General features: G+C 42.5%; 1 protein-coding gene across 2 annotated transcripts in view; it reads left to right on the forward strand.

The window, feature by feature from the left end:
• Positions 1 to 19,115, forward strand: part of ERICH1 (glutamate rich 1) — a 59,214-nt gene that overhangs the window by 31,486 nt on the left and 8,613 nt on the right. For both annotated transcript variants that reach the window (XM_083495714.1, XM_083495715.1), the window contains one exon: positions 17,058 to 17,426. In XM_083495714.1, coding sequence (XP_083351840.1) covers positions 17,058 to 17,426 — 369 coding nt within the window. The remainder of the gene's footprint in view (positions 1 to 17,057; positions 17,427 to 19,115) is intronic.

Raw genomic sequence — 19,115 nt, forward strand, 5'->3', positions numbered from 1 at the left:
ACCATCAGATCACATGTCTGTGGCCACAGCATGAAGCACAAAAATGATACATCCACTGTTTCATTCAGAATTTTTTTCCTTGTTTTCCTCCTCTAAAAACTACGTGCGTGTTATGGTCAGGTGCGTGTTATAGAGCGAAAAATACGGTATTTTCATATTTTGGTGGGGGCGACAGCACAATGGTGCTGTCTATTTTGCCACTTTAGGCTTCTGCCATCTCGTTTAATTCATCTTGCTGCATTAGTCACATTAGAAAGACAAAGCATTGGTTTGTTGTGGACATCTTGCGGATGTGTGTATTAGACTTGACTTTCATCTTCGGGATGCGGCAAAGATTTGTACATTTGACCCCTTGGGCCGACTTGTCTTCAGCAGCGTGTCTTTATCCAATTGCACATTCTTGCCAAGATAATGCGATTGCGCTCCCCAAAGCATATTACAAAGAGCAATAAGTATTTCTTTTGCATCTGTCTCTCTCTCCCATTCTCCAGCTGGTAAACAACTTGATTAACTGCCCCACGCCCACTGGTATCGAATAGGATGACACTATTCATCTTTATCAAATGAAATTGTACACTGCTTAACAGCAATTTATTAACTTCTATTTGCAAATGCATTGGTGTCGGGGAGATGAATTTGGATGTGTTAAGAGGACTGGTGGAATGCAATCATCGAAAGCGTTTGGTAAGTCCTCTCATTGGCTAGTAAGCTTAGATCTGCAGTTCTGGGGAAGAGGCAACCAGTTTGAAGCCACACTGACTAGCTCTTCTCTACCAGTTGATCTGCTTCCAAGGCCTCATGCTGAGTTTTTGCACCCGTTCCTGCTTCTTTCATTGCAGCAGAGCCATAGAGCAAAAGTTCCCAAACTTATTTGGCTTATCGACCCCTTTTCCAAAATAAAAAAATTTACTTGGTGCCCCTGGAAAAAAAATCTACATTCTTTAAACAAGCAAACAGAAAGCTGCAATGACAAATTTGTGTTCTTTTATGTATCAGTGTTTCTAACCTATGTCCAACAACATAGGAAAGAAATATGCTGCTGTCAGTAAGACACCTTGAAGCTTGGAAATTATAAAATCATTTATTAATATCAACCGTAGTAACATTTGCATTACAGGCAGGAAATTAAGATGACGAAGGATAATATTAAAATAAAAAATACGAATAACTTTTAGAAAATAACCCTAATGAGGAGGATGAGCCTGGTGCACTGCTATCAATTTATTTTGGAAAATAAATTAATCACTACAACTTTAACTCTGTTACATTAAGCAATGTTACACAACAGATGAAACATGTAGGAACAGTGTTTCAAAAAAAAAATTATTTATGGTTCCACTGCCCCCTTAATTTTATTCAACGTTCCCCAATTGTAACCAAGGCTGCTACTACTACTACTACTACCACCACCACCACCCCAGTACAGTGGTACCTCGGGTTACATACGCTTCAGGTTACATACGCTTCAGGTTACAGACTCTGCTAACCCAGAAATAGTACCTTGGGTTAAGAACTTTGCTTCAGGATGAGAACAGAAATCGTGCTCCAGTGGCGCGGTGGCAGCGGGAGGCCCCATTAGCTAAAGTGGTGCTTCAGGTTAAGAACAGTTTCAGGTTAAGAACGGACCTCCGGAACGAATTAAGTAAGTAGCCAGAGGTACCATTGTACTATCTCCTGTGCTACAACAATGCTAACTCCCCAAGGATGAAATATGCATTTTACTTCTACTATGGCAGAAGTCTTGCTGTATGTCAAGGTGTAGAATATTAATGTATACAATATAACACAGAGAAATATTTCTAAAACTTTAATTTACTACCACAAGAGCTGAGTGTGTGTGTTTTAAAGGAATTAAATTTACCAGGCACCAGTAATTTTCTTTTATTAGCTCGTATCAATGTCATAGCTGCACTTGAAACAGGAACTGCCTTGCCTTTCTGAAGACTTTCAGGTTCTTCCTACAAATTATCTTTTGATGGTTTTAAAACACATTGAGATAAATGTGAACGATATAGGATGTCTTATTTAACATCCTGATGTACTTGGAATATCTTTTTAAATGGGAAACCGTACGAAATTATTTTGGAGTGCGGAGAGAGTTAATGACCTGCAGCCCAATCATATCCATTTTTATTTGGAAGCTAGTCGGATTGATTTTTGTGTGTGCTTTCAAGTAAGCTATATGCTTAGAACTGCAGTTATTTCCCTTTACCTGGTTCTAGCCCACCTTGTCCCAGGGACTTAAAGGAGGAGAGAAAAAGAGCAAGTAGCAGATACTTGCTTATTCTGAAGGCTTGCAGTTTAATATGATACAGTGAAGACTAGGTTATTAGCTCGCTTTGTTAATGCTGAGTTTCTTTAAAAATGGGACGCTGGGGAGTCAATTAGAGCCGAACCAAAACAATCTTGCGTTTAATTTTTTTGCTTTTGTTGTCAAAAAGGCCCTTCTGTTTTTCTGTGTGCTTTCAACCACCCCCTTGAAACTTTAGTTTTGTGAAAGCCCTGGGACTGTGTATTGCTTCCTGAGCCTTTAAAATTTTAGCATATGGCAGTGTGATTTACCGTATTTTTTGCTCTATAAGACTCACTTTTTCCCTCCTAAAAAGTAAGGGGAAATGTGTGTGCGTCTTATGGAGCGAATTTAGGCTGCACAGCTATCCCAGAAGCCAGAACAGCGAGAGGGATTGCTGCTTTCACTGCGCAGCGATCCCTCTTGCTGTTCTGGCTTCTGAGATTCAGAATATTTTTTTTCTTGTTTTCCTCCTCCAAAAACTAGGTGCGTCTTGTGGTCTGGTGCGTCTTATAGAGCGAAAAATATGGTAAATCCCCTTTGCACTGGACTGGTGGGGTGGGGGAATAGATTGTTGGATTGGGGAAAGGTTCTTTCTACCTGACCCTGCCAACCTCTTCCAGCTTCGCCCTACCAGTTCTCCATTCCACGTCATGACTGTGTAGGTGGGCAGAACAAAGAGCTGACCCCCACTGTTGCTACATTATATGGCATTGGGCTCAGTCCAAGCCTGATCTAGCATTTGCCTGCCTTCCACCGCGGTGTAAGCAATGGGGCTGTGGATGGGGTGGTGACCCCACTGCTCAGTTAAGCCCCTACTGGTCAGGGTTTGGATTGCACAGAAAGAGTGGCTGCGCTGCAAACTGGAAGAAACTACTCTCATTCGTAGAGCACTGGCAAAGTTATGTGGCACAGAATGCTAATGCTGTATATAAAATGTTTTATAAGATCCTGTCTGTGGGATCTGCCAAAAAAGAAAAAGAAAAACAATTTTATTGAATGTTGGGGAAAAGATCTTGAAAGCCTTTTCAACAAACAGGAAGATAAGATTTTTAGGAAGCTTACTGTTAAAGCTATCGAAAGTAAAGTTGTAGCTATGCTTTTCCTTAATACCTGTCTATGAAAGTTGCCTTTCATGAAATTAAATTAAATTAAATTAAACAGGTATTCCTTAATACCTGTCTGTGAAAATTATATTTCATTAAATTAAATTAAATTATAAGTTATGCAGCTACTCTTTTTAATTATTTTAAATATTGATCATCTTGCTGCTCAGATAAATTCACTACGTATTTTGTGGCTGCAATGTATTATGAAGCAATGAAACATAAGCACTTAACAACCGATTCTAAAATACAACTAAACAGAGAGCCATCAGACAATTAAGATAAATTGAAATTAGCAACAGAATCAGTCAGTCCCATTGAAGTCCCCAAAAATAGCAAAGTTTTTGCTTAGTGTTTTAAATATCACAAAATAGATGCTGATGGAGTGGCCAGGCGAGAGAGACCTATAACCAAGGAGCTACCACTAAGAAGGCCCTATCCCTGGTTGTCATCCACCTTACCTCAAACATGACTGGGCTTTTTGTCCTTATTTTGCCAGTTTCCATGCTCACTCTGTGCATGTGTGGACTCTTGGCACCCTGTCCACCCTCATCCATGCACCTGCAAGGATCCATATGAATTGATATTGCCCCATAAAATAGAAACTTTACCCTTCGAGAACGTACGGTGTACTCCCAGAGGGAAGAAACCAGACTTGGACAAACAAATGCAATTCCATACCTTTTTCCTATGCGGTTGTCAGTTGGGGGCAGAGGTCATCCCCTTTGGAGCCTCTTCATTGGCCGTTTTGGTTCTCCCTTTACAGAGAGCATGGCAAGCTACGCAGGTACAGAGAGACTCCTTAGTCTCTCGCAGGACATTCAAGGCTTCTGGAGCCATGGGTGATGATCTTGTAGCAACCTTGCTGCTTTAAGCTGGTGATGATGCTTGGACATTCACAACAGCCCAGGCAAAGCTACCTTTTGTGGTCAGGCTTGGAACTGTCCGTGCAGCCCTCTTTCCTACAGCCTGAGGGAGTCTGAAAAATGTCTATTGCATGGATCTTGTTTGCTCAGAGAACTATTTTAAAACACCATTCCCCAGAGAGGGGCATATAATATTAGGATTCTCATTCACTCTTTCTCCTGTTTGCTCTGCTATGTAATGAGGAAAACCTGTAATCTAGTAGATGATTCAGCAGAGGACAGTCTTGTTCCTTTCTTTCCCCCTCTTTCTTCATTTTGGGGAATGAGACACGTTAAATCTTGCTGCTGTTTGTTTATTGACTCCAAGACATTTGCACAGCTAGACTTCAAGCATTTATGTAGCAGCTATATGAAAATAATGTTTATTTAATCAAAGCTTTACTACAGTACAGTCTTGTTCATTGAGTGTTACTGTAGGGAAACAGAGCAGTGTGTTTTCCTCAGTTTGTACACCACAAACCATCCTCCTGTTTGAACTGTTCCCGTTGTTGTTCCCATAAGCACTTTTGCAGCCATCAAATAATTTTATTTATTTCAAATATGTGCATGCCTCACAACTCAGTCCCTAAGTGGTATTCGGTAAAGTTAAAAACCTAAAATAAAATCAGCTAAAGCAAACCATGTAATCAGAAAGCGTAGCTAAAATGCCTGTTTAAAAAAAAAAGAAAGTCTTCAGTAGTATAGCTCAGTTGGTAGAGCGTGAGACTCTCTAACCTCAGGGTTGTGGGTTCAAGCCCCACATTAGGCAAAAAGATTCCTGCCTTGCAGGGGGTTGGACTAAATGACCCCCAGGGTCCCTTCCAAATCTATGATTCTATAAGGCACCAGAAGTTTAGGGTGGGAGCCCACAGTACTGGATGTGTGGTGCCTGGTGGGCAAAAGGAGGCAAAAGAGTTTGTAGTTTACCTGTAAGGTATCTGTATTCCCCCCCCCCAAACCATAGCAAGTTGGGGAAGTGAATAATGTACCTTTCCTCTTGGTGCACTAAAGTGCAGCTATTTCCCTTATCCACAAGATGGCAGTAATCTTCAATTTTGTTCCTGCAGAGGGCAGTGCTGGCAGGTGCAGGCTCACACTGCCCACAACCATCTCCCTGTTGTCATCAGTGTTAAACTGTTTTACGCTGCGAATGCGTGATCTTCTCCTCAGAGACATGGATCACATTAGCAGCCTATGGAATGTACTGATTTGGACTGAAGGCTCTGCAGAAGCCAGGCTGACTCTGATGTGTGTGATCTAGTGGAGGTGTGAAACCCCTGGGGTAGAAGCTAGCCGGAAGCCTACGGCAGATAACATTTGCAAAAAGAAGGTGTTCTTCGAGAAGAAAAACCATAAGCAGTTCTGAGAGTGTTGGTTTTTAAGGGATATTCCTCTTGCCTTGTTTAATTCCAGGGGGAAAGGTAATTTTGTACTGTATTTCGTTCGCCTTTTAGGGTGGTCGTGAAACATTCACAAAATAAGACATTTAGGGACGTTTACCATAAATGTCTGTATTTGATTTTTACTGATTTGACACCCCTTTTACTTTGTTTCACCTTGCAATGCATTTGTGTTGCCGTTCCAGATTCTGTGTGTGTTATTGCAACTAAAAGCTTCCCATTGCTATTTTGAGATAAGTGTCCCCTTGACTACTCAAGCCTGTCAATCTCAACCAGTCCTAGAATTTGAAATAAATGGGAGAGATGGAAAACTGAACATTTTAATACCTGCTCATGCTTTTATTCACATTACCGGTAGAACTTACCTTACTTCAGATTTAGCTATCTAAAGTATCATCCTCTGAATTTGTGGTGTGTTTTTCAAATGACCTCAAAAACTGCGTAGTTCAAACATGATGTCCCCGTTCCCTCAGATTTCTATTTTTGTTTGATTGTTGAGTTGAGTTTCTATTAATCTGTGAATAAGCAGAATGCGTTTAAGCTTTCATCCTGGTTCCACACTGGTGCTTTCCAAATGCAGTCTGAGGACCTAGATGCACCATTCGTCTGGTGCCAGTTTTTAAAAGCTTGTTATAAAATCAAGTGAATTTTGCTAAAGCTACTCTTCATGGAAGATCATACTTCCAAGTACAGTGGTACCTCAGGTTAAGTACATAATTCGTTCCGGAGGCCTGTAATTAACCTGAAACTGTTCTTAACCTGAAACACCACTTTAGCTAATGGGGGCCTCCTGCTGCCGCCGCGCCACCAGAGCCTGATTTCTGTTCTTATCCTGAAGCAAAGTTCTTAACCTGAAGCACTACAGTGGTGCCTCGCAAGACGAAAAGAATCCGTTCTGTGATTCTCTTCGTCTAGCGGTTTTTTCGTCTTGCGAAGCAAGCCCATTGACAGATTAGTGGATTAGCGCTATTAGCGGCTTTTAGCGGCTTTTAGTGGCTTTTAGCGGCTTTTAGCGGCTTATCGGCTGATCAGATCAGCTGATAAGCGGCTTAGCGGCTTAGAAAAAGGGGGGGAAGGAAAAAACCCCCGCAGGAACTCGCAAGACATTGTCATCTTGCGAAGCAAGCCCATAGGAAATTCGTTTTGCGAAGCACCTCCAAAACGGAAAACTCTTTCGTCTAGCGAGTTTTCCGTCTTGCGAGGCATTCGTCTTGCGGGGCATCACTGTATTTCTAGGTTAGCGGAGTGTGTAACCTGAAGCATATGTAACCTGAAGCGTATGTAACCCGAGGTACCACTGTACCTACAAGAACACCACTCAGGTGCAACAAGTGGAACCCGGAAAACAAATTAGATTTTTAAAAAACGATTTTTAAAAATATATTTAACAAAGAAATAAAATGGAGAAAAACACAGGAAGGGAGGGGAAATGAGGAAACAAAGAAGGCTGCAGAAGGGTCTTGGACCCGTCAGAGCAGCGCTCCTCTCTCTCTAAGCCAGACAGAAGCTTCCTGGGCTTTGGGAAGGAGGTGCCAGGGGAACATTTAGAGGACTAGCCTCGTCGCCCCAGCCCACTGACCGCACGCCAAGACTAGCATTGTGTGTTTGGACTATTGTATTTAAAGGGAGTTTCTTATTTGCTGCCTGGCTTTCAAAACAAACAAACGAATCTCTGTGTGAGATGTCAAAAGTGAACTTGCATCTTTAAACGCCGTGCGGATAAAAGGGGGCCTCGGCAACAGGTGCCACCCGCATCGGAAAAGTGATAAGGGTGCAGATGAGACTCAGGGCAGAGAAGTATGGGAGCCCCTGCTCTGGAAGCTTTTAGATTAATAGCCTGGCAGCAATCCAGCCCAGATAGCACAGTACATCAATAAGGCGATTTGTAACCCCAGCACCAGTCAGAACATGTGCAACTTCACTCGAGAATTAAGTTAAGAGGAGACTTGCTCATCTGTAATGAAGCCCTGACATACACACCTTGTGATGTTGCTTCCCTGGAGGGGAGGGGAGCTGAGGTCTGGAGAATACGTTTATTTTAGTTCCAGTGTTCCAGTGTCAATGCTGGACTGCCAACCTTTAAGTGCATGTGTGTGTATGTAGCTTGCAAAGCACTTCACTGTGGGAAGAGAGAGAGACATGGTGACCGTTTTGTGAGCATCCCATTGATGCACAGGTTCTTTTGGACCCAGAAGAGGCTGTAATGGTGATGTAACAGGGCAGAGTGGGCTTATGCATGTTAGGGGCCAGGAACAGAACCCCCATGTAAAATTGTCACCACCAATACGAATGAATCGTCCATGTTGGAAGGGCCCCAGGGGTCATCTATTCCAACCCCCTGCAATACAAGAACCCACAACCCTGAGATTAAAAATCTCCTCCTGTAGCGACTGAACCACCCCAGACCGTGTGTGAGGTAATGCCTTCGTTCCTCAATTGTGCCTATTTGACAGGTGATCTGGAATCTCGAACCTAGCCACATTCTCTCGCCATGGCGTATAATATTTTCTCGGTTGTTCCTATTATCTGCAGTCTGGCAGTGTCGTTATTAGGACCAACCAAGACGCCAAAAAATAGTGAGCAAGTTGTTGAGTTCACAGAACCCTGCATCAGAGGAAGTGAAGGGTGGAGGAGATGAAGAGAGAGAATTTTCCCACTTCCATTTTGGTGGGTGCTAATAATTAATTAATTAATTCCATTTTGGTAGGTGCTAATTAATTAATGGAGCAATATGGCTTCCTCTGCATTTATACTTTTTTTTGTGAGCTTTGAAAGTGGGATTGCAACTGACCGTTGATGTGCCATGGGCAAAATGGTTAAAGACTGGAATATAAATGATTTAAATAAATAAAATAAATGAGAGCTCTTTAAGGAGCAAGATTTAAGCAGAATGTGTACTGTACCACCTACAGCACTGTTGTTTTTCCGCAGGAAAACCCACAAAAAACCACTTCTGGTTTAGTAGCATCCTTTTATATTTATTGCTTTTATTATTACTACTACTTTTTTTTTTCTTTTGAAATTTTGCAAACCCAAAGAATCTTGCGCCCAGGGCACCCGCCTCTGTGGTCTCGCCCACATTGCCTCTTGTTCTCCTTCTGCTAGCAGATGAAGACTGTTTTATTCCAGCAGGCTTCTGAGATCTGACTGTTTTTAAGGAAAGGTCTTTTCATTGTGTTATGTTGTTGCTGTTTTTTCTAGACATATTAGATTTTCTAAAGTTGTTTTAGATCATGTTAATTCTATTATAGCTTAATTACTCTTTAATTACTATCTTTTACATGTTTTCAGCTTTATGTTTTTTATCCATGCTTGTTTTAATTTTTGCAAGCTACTTTGAGTCCCTTTTCTGAGGAAATGGCAAGAGGATGATCATCACCATCACCATCACCATCACCATCATCATCATCATCATCATCATAAAGGTGGTCATTTAGGTGTTGGGGGTCCCAAGTTGTACAATGTTGTTTTGTTAATATATACTCTCTTGAGTGTATGATATACTTGATAGACTTCTACAGTCTATAATATAGAAGTCTAGGTGAATTTTTAAATGCATATTGGAGGAAGGCATGGATTGCCTAGTTCTAGACATAACAGTGGTACCTCGGGTTACATATGCTTCAGGTTACAGACTCCGCTAACCCAGAAATAGTACCTCGGGTTAAGAACTTTGCTTCAGGATGAGAACAGAAATCGTGCTCCGGCAGCGCGGCAGCAGCAGGAGGCCCCATTAGCTAAAGTGGTGCTTCAGGTTAAGAACAGTTTCAGGTTAAGAACAGACCTCCGGAACAAATTAAGTACTTAACCCGAGGTACCACTGTACAGTTAATACCCTGAGAAAGTGTGTCCGTATTTTGCTTTCCGACTTCCTTCTTTTTCGGTATGACCTTGTACTGTATAAACAGGTTTTCCACTGAATACTGGAAACAAAAGCTTTATTTGTTCAAAATAATGGACTTTGGCAATCTCTTTGCTGGCCAATGAGACTCTCTAATCCGCCACTGTAATCCGAAAGGATTGATGGGTGTAACTACTTGAAGAAACACTCCAGCCTGCTGTCTTAACAGATCAAGATCATCATCATTCAATTATATATGTTCAAAGCTATCGCTGACCATTTCTTCCTTTTTCTTCCTTTTTCTTTTTAAGAGTTTTTTAAAAAGCCGACCTAAAAATAAAACAGAATTGGTGTTCTCTCTTCTCCCATCACGCTCCTCCTGCTTGCTTCTCTAACCAATGTCAGTTTCACTAAGTGCACACAGGAAGTGAGTGGCTCACAGGACGACAAAATCTGATTTGGCTCAAGGTGCCCTTTGCCAAGCCGTGGCCTGGCTTCCAAAGCATATCATTTCCAGGCTGCCCACGTATGAAAACTCCGGCGACCAAAATGTCCTTACAACATTGCGGGTCGCTAGCTCTGCATTTGTCCTGGCAACAAGAAAGATCACTTGGCAGGTGGTTGTGTGAGACGAGTTGCCGCTTCTCCAGGGCGCAACTGTATGCTTTGCTACTGAACCTGACATTCTAGAGAAGTGGTGACAGTGAATGGCTGCTTCCCCAATATTGGGGTGGGCAGCAGTTACAGCCTGTCAGGCCAGGCCCCCACCAGCACAGAAGAAAAGATCAAAACACTGTTTCTTGCTGCAGCTTTCTTAAGGACAGCTGTTAGCCATCTAGAGGGAAATCCTTGCCTTTAGTAAAAAGAGAGCAGAAGACATAGCTAGGAAAACGTGACCGTGTTCCTACGGTCCATTGCATGCTAAAGCTTTGTGGTGGCTTTCAATTAGCCATTTCCTTTAGAGAAGGCTTCCTGCCAACCTAGCAGTTCGAAAGCACGTCAAAAGTGCAAGTAGATAAATAGGTACCACTCTGCGGGAAGGTAAACGGCGTTTCCGTGTGCTGCTCTGGTTCACCAGAAGCGGCTTAGTCATGCTGGCCACATGACTGGAAGCTGTACGCTGGCTCCCTCGGCCAATATAGCAAGATGAGTGCCGCAACCCCAGAGTTGGTCATGACTGTACCTAATGGTCTGGGGTCCCTTTACCTTTTACCTTTAGAGAAGGTTAATCAGATGCTAATACTGGGGGGGGGGGGGATACTGGATTTACAGAACTTTTGGTGTCTTTTTTTCTATCCTGATTTCACTATCATGGATGTTGAAAAAGTGTTTTTCTACTGAAAGGCAGGCAAGGGAGATTATTTTGTTTTATTGAAAATAATTGGCAGACAGAATTCAGCAAAGAGAGGAATCTATCCACTATTAGCTCACTGGAGGAATTGGGAAAATGTGCTCAGAAAGTGAATTTTGTTCCCATCATCTGGAAACTACTTTTTCTCTTGGGGTTTAGATTGCCAATAGCGGTATTGGCTTGGGGTAGAAATTCTCGGCTGTAAATTGGCTGTCACACAGAAGTGAGCCGAAACACTAATTGTTTTCAGTAGCTGACAGTTTGAACTGTGAGTAACATTTTACAATACAGGCTGGTAATTTTATAACATATTTTCCCACCAATAACTCCTCTATGTACTACCAAGTTTCTTTTCTGGCAGACCAGTCCTTTTCATACATTCATATACATGTTGAATATCAGATTACGTTAGAAAGCTAGTTCAGTTTTCTCCGTGTGTGTGTGTGTGTGTGTGTGTGTGTGTGTGCAGGCTCCAATTCTGGGGTGAATGCATCAAATTGCCTCTTATGGAAGGGAAAAAATACTCGGCGTGTGCATTCGTTCTGTGTTTACCCCAAACGAAGCAAATCAAGATGATTTGAGGCAGACTCTCAGATTTGCAAGTCAAGTTGTGCTGTTAACCATGATGCCCGATACGTACATCCAAGTAGGTCTGTTGCCTCTGTTTCCCCCCAAAAAGTTAAATGTGCTACCTTCCCCATCTCCCCCCCCCCCCATGAATTGAAACCATTTCTCTGGGGAAACCCCCACAACTTGAGAGAAGGGGGGTGTAGAGAGGCTGGTGGGAGTTCTTTCATTTTGATGGACAATTCTAGCTGTGGGTGGTTTTCCAAGGCCACTCCAATCACAGTGCTTTGTGGGGAAGCATGTTGATACAAATAAGTAGCGATGTTTTGCACACTGATCAGAATTATGTACGTTTTGGTTGTGAGAGCTGGGTATTAGTGGAATTGGATTGTTGGGCATGCAGGCCTGCTTCTGTCCCAGCCATCCTGCCCCCCCCAAAAAAAAAATTAAGAAGTTTAGGCTCAATGACCTGGGTCTGCACTAAGAGACACCCAAGATTCCTTCTCCATCTAATATCTGTAATAACCAGATTCCTTTGGTCCATCAAAATTTATGTCCACTGAAACCGCAAATGTTAATGACTCTTACATTGTTTAATAAACACGATTTTATTGTCTACAGAGCTTTTGTCTCTGCAGCAGCTGGCGTTGTATGTTCCCACCCCGAATTCTTTGAAGCCTTCTGGAATTAAACAGTTTTTTTTCTACTTCGAAGTGCAATTCTGAAACCTGCAAAAGTTGAAACAAAAAAAGAGAAGGCTACTGTTAAGGTACATCAAAAAGTTTTTGATTTTTTTAAAAAAAAATATCCTCAGGTTATGAATATAACTGTTCCAGTAAAACCACCTGGCAGTTCTTTGAGTTGCAAGGTAAAGAGGATAATCTTACTGCTTTCTTAATAGCAATTAGTTGTTGCAGGTGCTAAACTGAAGAAGCTCTGAGCCTATTGAGTTGCACGCTTCCTCCCCACCCACCCAAGAAACAGTCTAAGTTATATTTTACCTCCTCTGCCTTCCTTATCTTCACCCTTTACACTGAATACATGCATAATAGTAAATGCTGTGGTGTGCAAATTTCAGTTAGCTGTATTTGTGAATGGTTGCATTTATCATCCTCTGTCCAAAGAATATCTTGGTGAGCTGGGCCATTTTATCAGCAACTCTGTGATGCAGGTGACTAGTCCAAGGCTCTCTAGTAACCATAGTTACCAAATTTCTAATCCAATGTCTTCCTGATACATGTCCAATGGCCTGTCAAAGGCTCCATGCTAGTTCTCCATTGTGTTATAATTTCTTAAAAAAAAGAAGTGAAGCCAAAACTTATTTGAAATCATTTTTGATATTACAAGTGTAAAGTTGTAACAATACCAAGTACATATCCGTATAAAGAAATTTCTCTGAATCTCGAGACTTCCCACCATCCCCTCCAATAGTCCTATTGTCAACATTTTCAACTGCATATTATTTCATAATCTATATTTTGTATCTGTCCATATTGTCAATAGTGTTTGATACATTACAAGTGATATTAGAATCCTGCCAATGTTTTCATCTGCTTACAATAGTCTCCTAAGTAAATTATAATTTTCCCCCATTCTTTCTTAAAGTTTTTGTCTTCTTGATTTCTGAGCTTTCTGGTCAGTTTTGCCATGTCGGCGTAGTCCAACAGCTTGATTTGCCACCCCTCTCTGGTGAGGACTCTTTCTTCTTTCCATCATTTTCAGTATTATTTTTATTTTATTTTATTTTTAACTTATTTTGTTGCCGTTTACGTTGCTGATATTTTACAGGAATTTGTTCTACTTCTCATCTGCCTGCAGAAGATGGCTATTTCAAATGTCACGCAGGTGAAGCATACTTGAATGTAGGCACCCAGTGCAAATCATTTCGGTCTTTGCTATGCCAGGATGTTGAATTGCAAATGTATTTTTATTCCCTGCTGCCTCCTCCTTTGTAGAAAGTACCACAGACTACTCTGTAGTGAGTCACACATTCGTCAGCTAAGGAGAAACTGGCGGTCTGATGCCTGGTATTGAAAGAGAGGAAGCGTATCATAGATAACAAAGCTCAAGAAAGAAGAGGCAGCAAAAATAAAACCGCAGCTCCTCATCTTTAGAGCAAATTTATTATTACAAAGACAGGAGATGAGTTACGGGGAAGCTGCCAGACAAATATTGGATGCTAAAGGCCATGCTAGTGGAAATAAAGCATTTTAAAGGCAGTCAACTCTCATACATTACTCTCTTTCGTCAGGGTTGCCTTGGCAGGTTCCTGGGACAGCCTTATCAGAGCCATTGGCATGGCTACAAATAAGGTTCCATTATGTGATCATATATGGAGAGGGAGAGAGGATTATAGAATGATGTCCTAAGCGCGTTTGTTCTCATTACAGTTTATTTCCTGCTCTTCACTGAATTCAGGGTGGAAGGCATTTTAGCTCTCTCTCTCTCCCCCTTTTTATCCTTACCACCTATCATGTAGAGTGGGAGATAACAATTAGCCCAAGGTCCACCCAGTGAGTTTCATACTAAGTGGGGATTTGAACCCAGGCTCTACTAGTCCTATCTCTCCACTGTAAGCACTATACTGTCCTTAGTCTAGTATCATGTGGTTTTGTCAAATAGGTGGTAGAGGCTGTTCTAATTCTTGGTGGGTCTCCCTTCCAAGCTTTGCAAGTGAAGACAAATTAATGCAAATCAGCTTTAAACAAAAACCCCTAAATGAGTTGTCCAGTTCTAGTCTATAGATTGGTCCTACGGAATTAAATTGTAAGCAAATTTAGAAAAGAAGTGCAAAGTTTGCTTTATTTATTTTGTTCAGCATATCTTTATCGTTTCTTCCAACTTGGAACTCAAGGCAGAAAACATGGGGTTTGTAGGCAGTCTCCCAGTGAGGTACTGACTGTGACGTTAACATATGAGAGTGCTGGAGGTGAATTAGTTAAACATGTTACCCAATTGGGAAGCAAATTGGCTGGGGCCTTACCTTTGGAAACAGCAACGGTGGCCACACTTAAAGACCCTTCCTCTCCTGTTTTGTTTCCTGCTTGGCAGGGGGTTGGACTCGATGGCCCTTGTGGTCTCATCCAACTCTATGATCTATGATTCTATGATTCTATGAATTAGAACCCTGGGGGTGGACTCAGAGGGACTATAAAACCAGCTCTGGGAGGGGCAAAAGGAGAGTTTGTTGGGAGGTTGGTTGGAGTGGGAGTGAATTGGGTTAGAGTCTGTGGGTAGGTTGAGTTAGTGTAGCGAAATAAGTTGAGTCAGGAACAGTTAGGAGCTAGGAAGACAAGTAAATATCTGAGAGGTGGTTTAGTGAGTGAGAGCAGATAGGCACCCTATGATTGTAATTCACCAATACCGTTTATGAAACCACACGCTTGTTAAACCACAATAAATAAACAGAAGTTTATGTTCCAATTTAAACCTGACTGGACTCAGTATTGTACCAGGTAGGGCCTGGGTGGTGGCATTGAGAAATCAAGTGGTGGCACAGGGATCAATAGACGGTGAAACGTCCAGGGACCCTGTGTGATCGCCACACTGACCCAGACCAGCTTAGTTTCTGCAAGGTTTGCTGAATCCTGCAACTTCAGGCCATGTCCCTGGGAAATGCATTGCTTCATCTGCCTGCCAATGATTCCAGTGTCCTTGCCTTCATTCGCCGAGAATGCTGGGTGCCAGTTTACTATTTAAAGCGGTTAAGAAGAAAAGTTCCTAAATGGTAGTGGGGTTGTGATTTCTTTACTCTACTTTTAAAATCTACTTCATGAGATTTATGAGAGGTAGTATTTTAGTTAGGCCACATAAAGGATTGTTATTTGCTGGGACAGGAGGTAGTTCAAGGCATCTGGCAGAAGTTCAAGGGCTTTGACAGGCAGATGTGCTCTCTGGAGCAGTGTATCTGAGGCGGAGTTAAGGGTCGGGGATTACTTCAGGCTTTGGGAGCAAAGAGTGGTTCTGAGCCAAACTGACTGAGCCCTGAGTCAGGGCTGCACTACGTGGTCTCGGATCTATCCGGATAATTAGGCAAATAAGAAAGCTATGATAGAGAGAGGAGGATAGTGAGAGTCGAAATGAGCAGCCAGATGCCATTTTGTTTGTTTTTAAAGAAAATGCAAGTATAGGAAGCCCACAACTTACACACATTTATTTCTGCACAATGAATGAATGAATGAATGAGCATCCAAAAAAAAAAAGATCCCTGGAACATAACCCCCATGTAAGTTAGGGGCTTACTGCAGCAGTTTAGTTTTATGGATAAATACCAAGGTTAAGGTATGTGAATGACTATGGCAGCTACAATGGAGAATAATTGGGTTCAGAAGAGCTGGGAGGAGGCACCTATACTAGAAAACCTGCCAGTGAGGACGATTTCAACACCACTCACTTCTTCTCACTTCTTTTCTTCATTAGTGATGAGGCAGACACAGGGCGCCCTGCTTTTGTCTTGCAGTGTGTAGAGTTGAATCCTGTGCAGCTCTGAATTTTTGTGTATAATAGCGTGCAAGAGTAAGCCACTAAAAATGACTGAGGTGTACGGACATAGTAAGCTGCCATATACAAGATCAAACCATTGGCCCATCTAGCCCCATATTGTCCACTTGGCAATGGCTCTTAAGGGTCTCTGGCTGGGATCTTTCCCATCACCTTTTGAACTGGAGGTAGCACAGGTTGTGCTGGGACTTCTGCATAGAGAGCATATGCTGCGTGACCGTCCTTCCCCTGAACCTGGGAGTCCCCTCTGCTGGTTTATTAAGATGTAGGTGCGCATAATAATGTTGGTCCTCTATGATGCCACCCTTCTCCCTTTAAATCCTTTTCCCTTGAAGCCTGTAGCTGTAGTCTATAACTTATCCCTAACTAAACTAAATCCTAAGTATGTGAACTGGCACTGGTTCACACCTCTCATTTCCTCTGCCTTCCTTTCTCCCCTCTTTTTGTGTTTGTGTCTCCCTACTGTTGAAATACGGGATGCGGGTGGTGCTGTGCGTTAAACCACAGAGCCTAGGACTTGCTGATCAGAAGGTGGGTGGTTCAAATCCCTGCGACGGGGTGAGCTCCTGCTGCTCGATCCTTGCTCCTGCCAACCTAGCAGTTCGAAAGCACGTCAAAGTGCAAGTAGATAAATAGGTACCACTCCAGCGGGAAGGTAAACGGTGTTTCCGTGTGCTGCTCTGGTTCGCCAGAAGCGACGTAGTCATGCTGGCCACATGACCTAGAAGCTGTACGCCGGCTCCCTCGGCCAATAAAGCAAGATGAGGTCCGCAACCCCAGAGTCGTCCGCAACTGGACCTAATGGTCAGGGGTCCCTTTACCTTTACTGTTGAAATACAGGCTTTCAGCTCCTTGTTACTGGTGCCTGCCTCCCCCCCCCCCTTTCTCTTATGTTGCCCTTTAAAGCACCATGTACATTTGAATGTGCTGAATGAATCATCGTCGTCATTGTAGCTGAACCAAATCCTCTGCAACGTATCAGAGTTGTGGAAACATGGCAGAAACAGGAGAAAGGGGGCATTTGTATGAAGCACGGCCAAGAGTCGCTTGCTTCCTGCCTCTCACTTTTATTTGTAATGTTTCTTTTAAACCTGCAGAAGAGAATGATCAAGGACAGCCCCAGAGAAAGCGCACCCGAAGGAGGAAAGGGAAGAATGTTTTGCAAAACCCGGATAATTTACACAGAGGCCAAACAAAGTGTGGGAAGCATGAAAATCTGATTGAAGATAATTTACAGCTGCGGCACACAGAAGGCGCAAATCTAAGTCGAAACAAAAAGAGGAAAATTAAAAAGAAGCGGCAAAAGGAAAAGATGAGAGCAGCTGGTTTGCTGACAAAGCCAACTGGTATAGATTTCACATATAAGCCCGAGAGGGAGGAAAGAACCGACTTTGAAGAGGCAGGTAGCAATGTAGATGACATTTTGGATTTTTTGCAAGCAGCACAAGAAATCTATTTCTCTGACAGTAGGTACATTTCCTCCATATCATCAGTAACTTAGAGTTGGAGAAATAAATGTATGTTGACTCTTTCTCTGTCTTGTGCCCCAAACCCCAAAGTGTAGATCTCTTCTGTGGAATGAATTTTTAACTTGCTGTCCTGAGGCAACAGGAATATGAAAAAAATGTGGGCACATTATACAGAACCCTCATCATAATAGCCAATAATGCTGCCCAACAGGGAACCAGGCAGAGGGCCTTCTCAGTAGTGGCACCCGCCCTGTGGAATGCCCTCCCACCAGATGTCAAAGAGATAAACAACTACCTGACATTTAGAAGACATCTGAAAGCAGCCCTGTTCAGGGAAGCTTTTAATGTTTAATACGTTATTGTATTTTAGTGTTTTGTTAGAAGCCGCCCAGAGTGGCTGGGGGGACCCAGCCAGAGGGCGGGGTATAAATAATATACAGTGGTGCCTCGCAAGACGAAATTAATCCGTTCCGCGAGTCTCTTCGTCTAGCGGTTTTTTCGTCTTGCGAAGCAACCCTATTAGCGGATTAGCGCTATTAGCGGTTTAGCGGCTATTAAAGGCTTAGTGGCTATTAAAGGATTAGCGGCTAAAAGGCTATTAGCGGCTTAGCGGCTTAGAAAAAGGGGGGGGGGATCGGAACACTTGCAAGACGTTTTTGTCTTGCAAAGCAAGCCCATAGGGAAAATCGTCTTGCGAAGCAGCTCAAAAACGGAAAACCCTTTCGTCTAGCGGGTTTTCCGTCTTGCGAGGTATTCGTCTTGCGGGGCACCACTGTATTAGTAGTAGTAGTATTTATAACTATTGGTAATAATGTCTTCATCATAGCAAATGGGAAAAGATATTTACAGCACTTTTGCTTCTGTTGGAGCAAACAAGTGTTTCGGTGGAAGGGCAACTATTTACTCTGAAGTAAGACCCACTGGTTTGTTGTTCCCAGGTGAGTATGCATAGGATTGCAATCTTAGTCTGCAGTCCTAACCCCACTTACCCTGGGAGTAAACCCCAATGAATTCAGTATAACCTATTTCTGAGTAGAGATTGCACTGTGAGTGGATCACACAACCAGAATTATATCCTAAGTTCGGGCAGCCAATGTGGTGCCATCCAGTTGTTACTAAACTAAAACGTCCATCTTTCTTGACCATTGGGCCATGCTGGCAAGAGATGATAGGAGTTAAACTCCTAACAACATTTGAAGGCCATCGTGTTGGCTAAGCATACTTAAAATAAGTTTCATTGATGTCAGTGGAATTTATTTCTATGGGCATGAATTAAACAATGACATTGCTCATTTTTCTGTATAACCCAGTGGCAAGAAAGGCTTGACTTGAAACTTGAAGCAACTGGGCAATGTCACAGAATATGATTTCATCCTATGATTTCAGACAGACACGTTGAGAAACTTCCAAGGCCCTGTGCTCGGAACCTGTGATACAGTGACCACTTCAACTCCAAACTACATAGAGGCCACCCCTCATGGCAAACTGTTTATGACTTAGTGGTTCTGCAGACAGATCTACATATTTTCCTGCACCATTGCAAACTACAAGTTTAAAACTTGTACCACTAAGGGTGGTAATGGTAGATGGTTGAAAGACTGGGGTAAAAGAGAGCAAAAAGTGACAGGACGTAATGCTGGAAGGCATTTGCTTTTACGTTCGCCTTTCATCCCTGCTACAAGAGAT

This window comes from Podarcis liolepis (assembly GCF_965112155.1).
Source record: "Podarcis liolepis genome assembly, chromosome: 3".
Taxonomy (NCBI): Eukaryota; Metazoa; Chordata; class Lepidosauria; order Squamata; family Lacertidae; genus Podarcis; species Podarcis liolepis.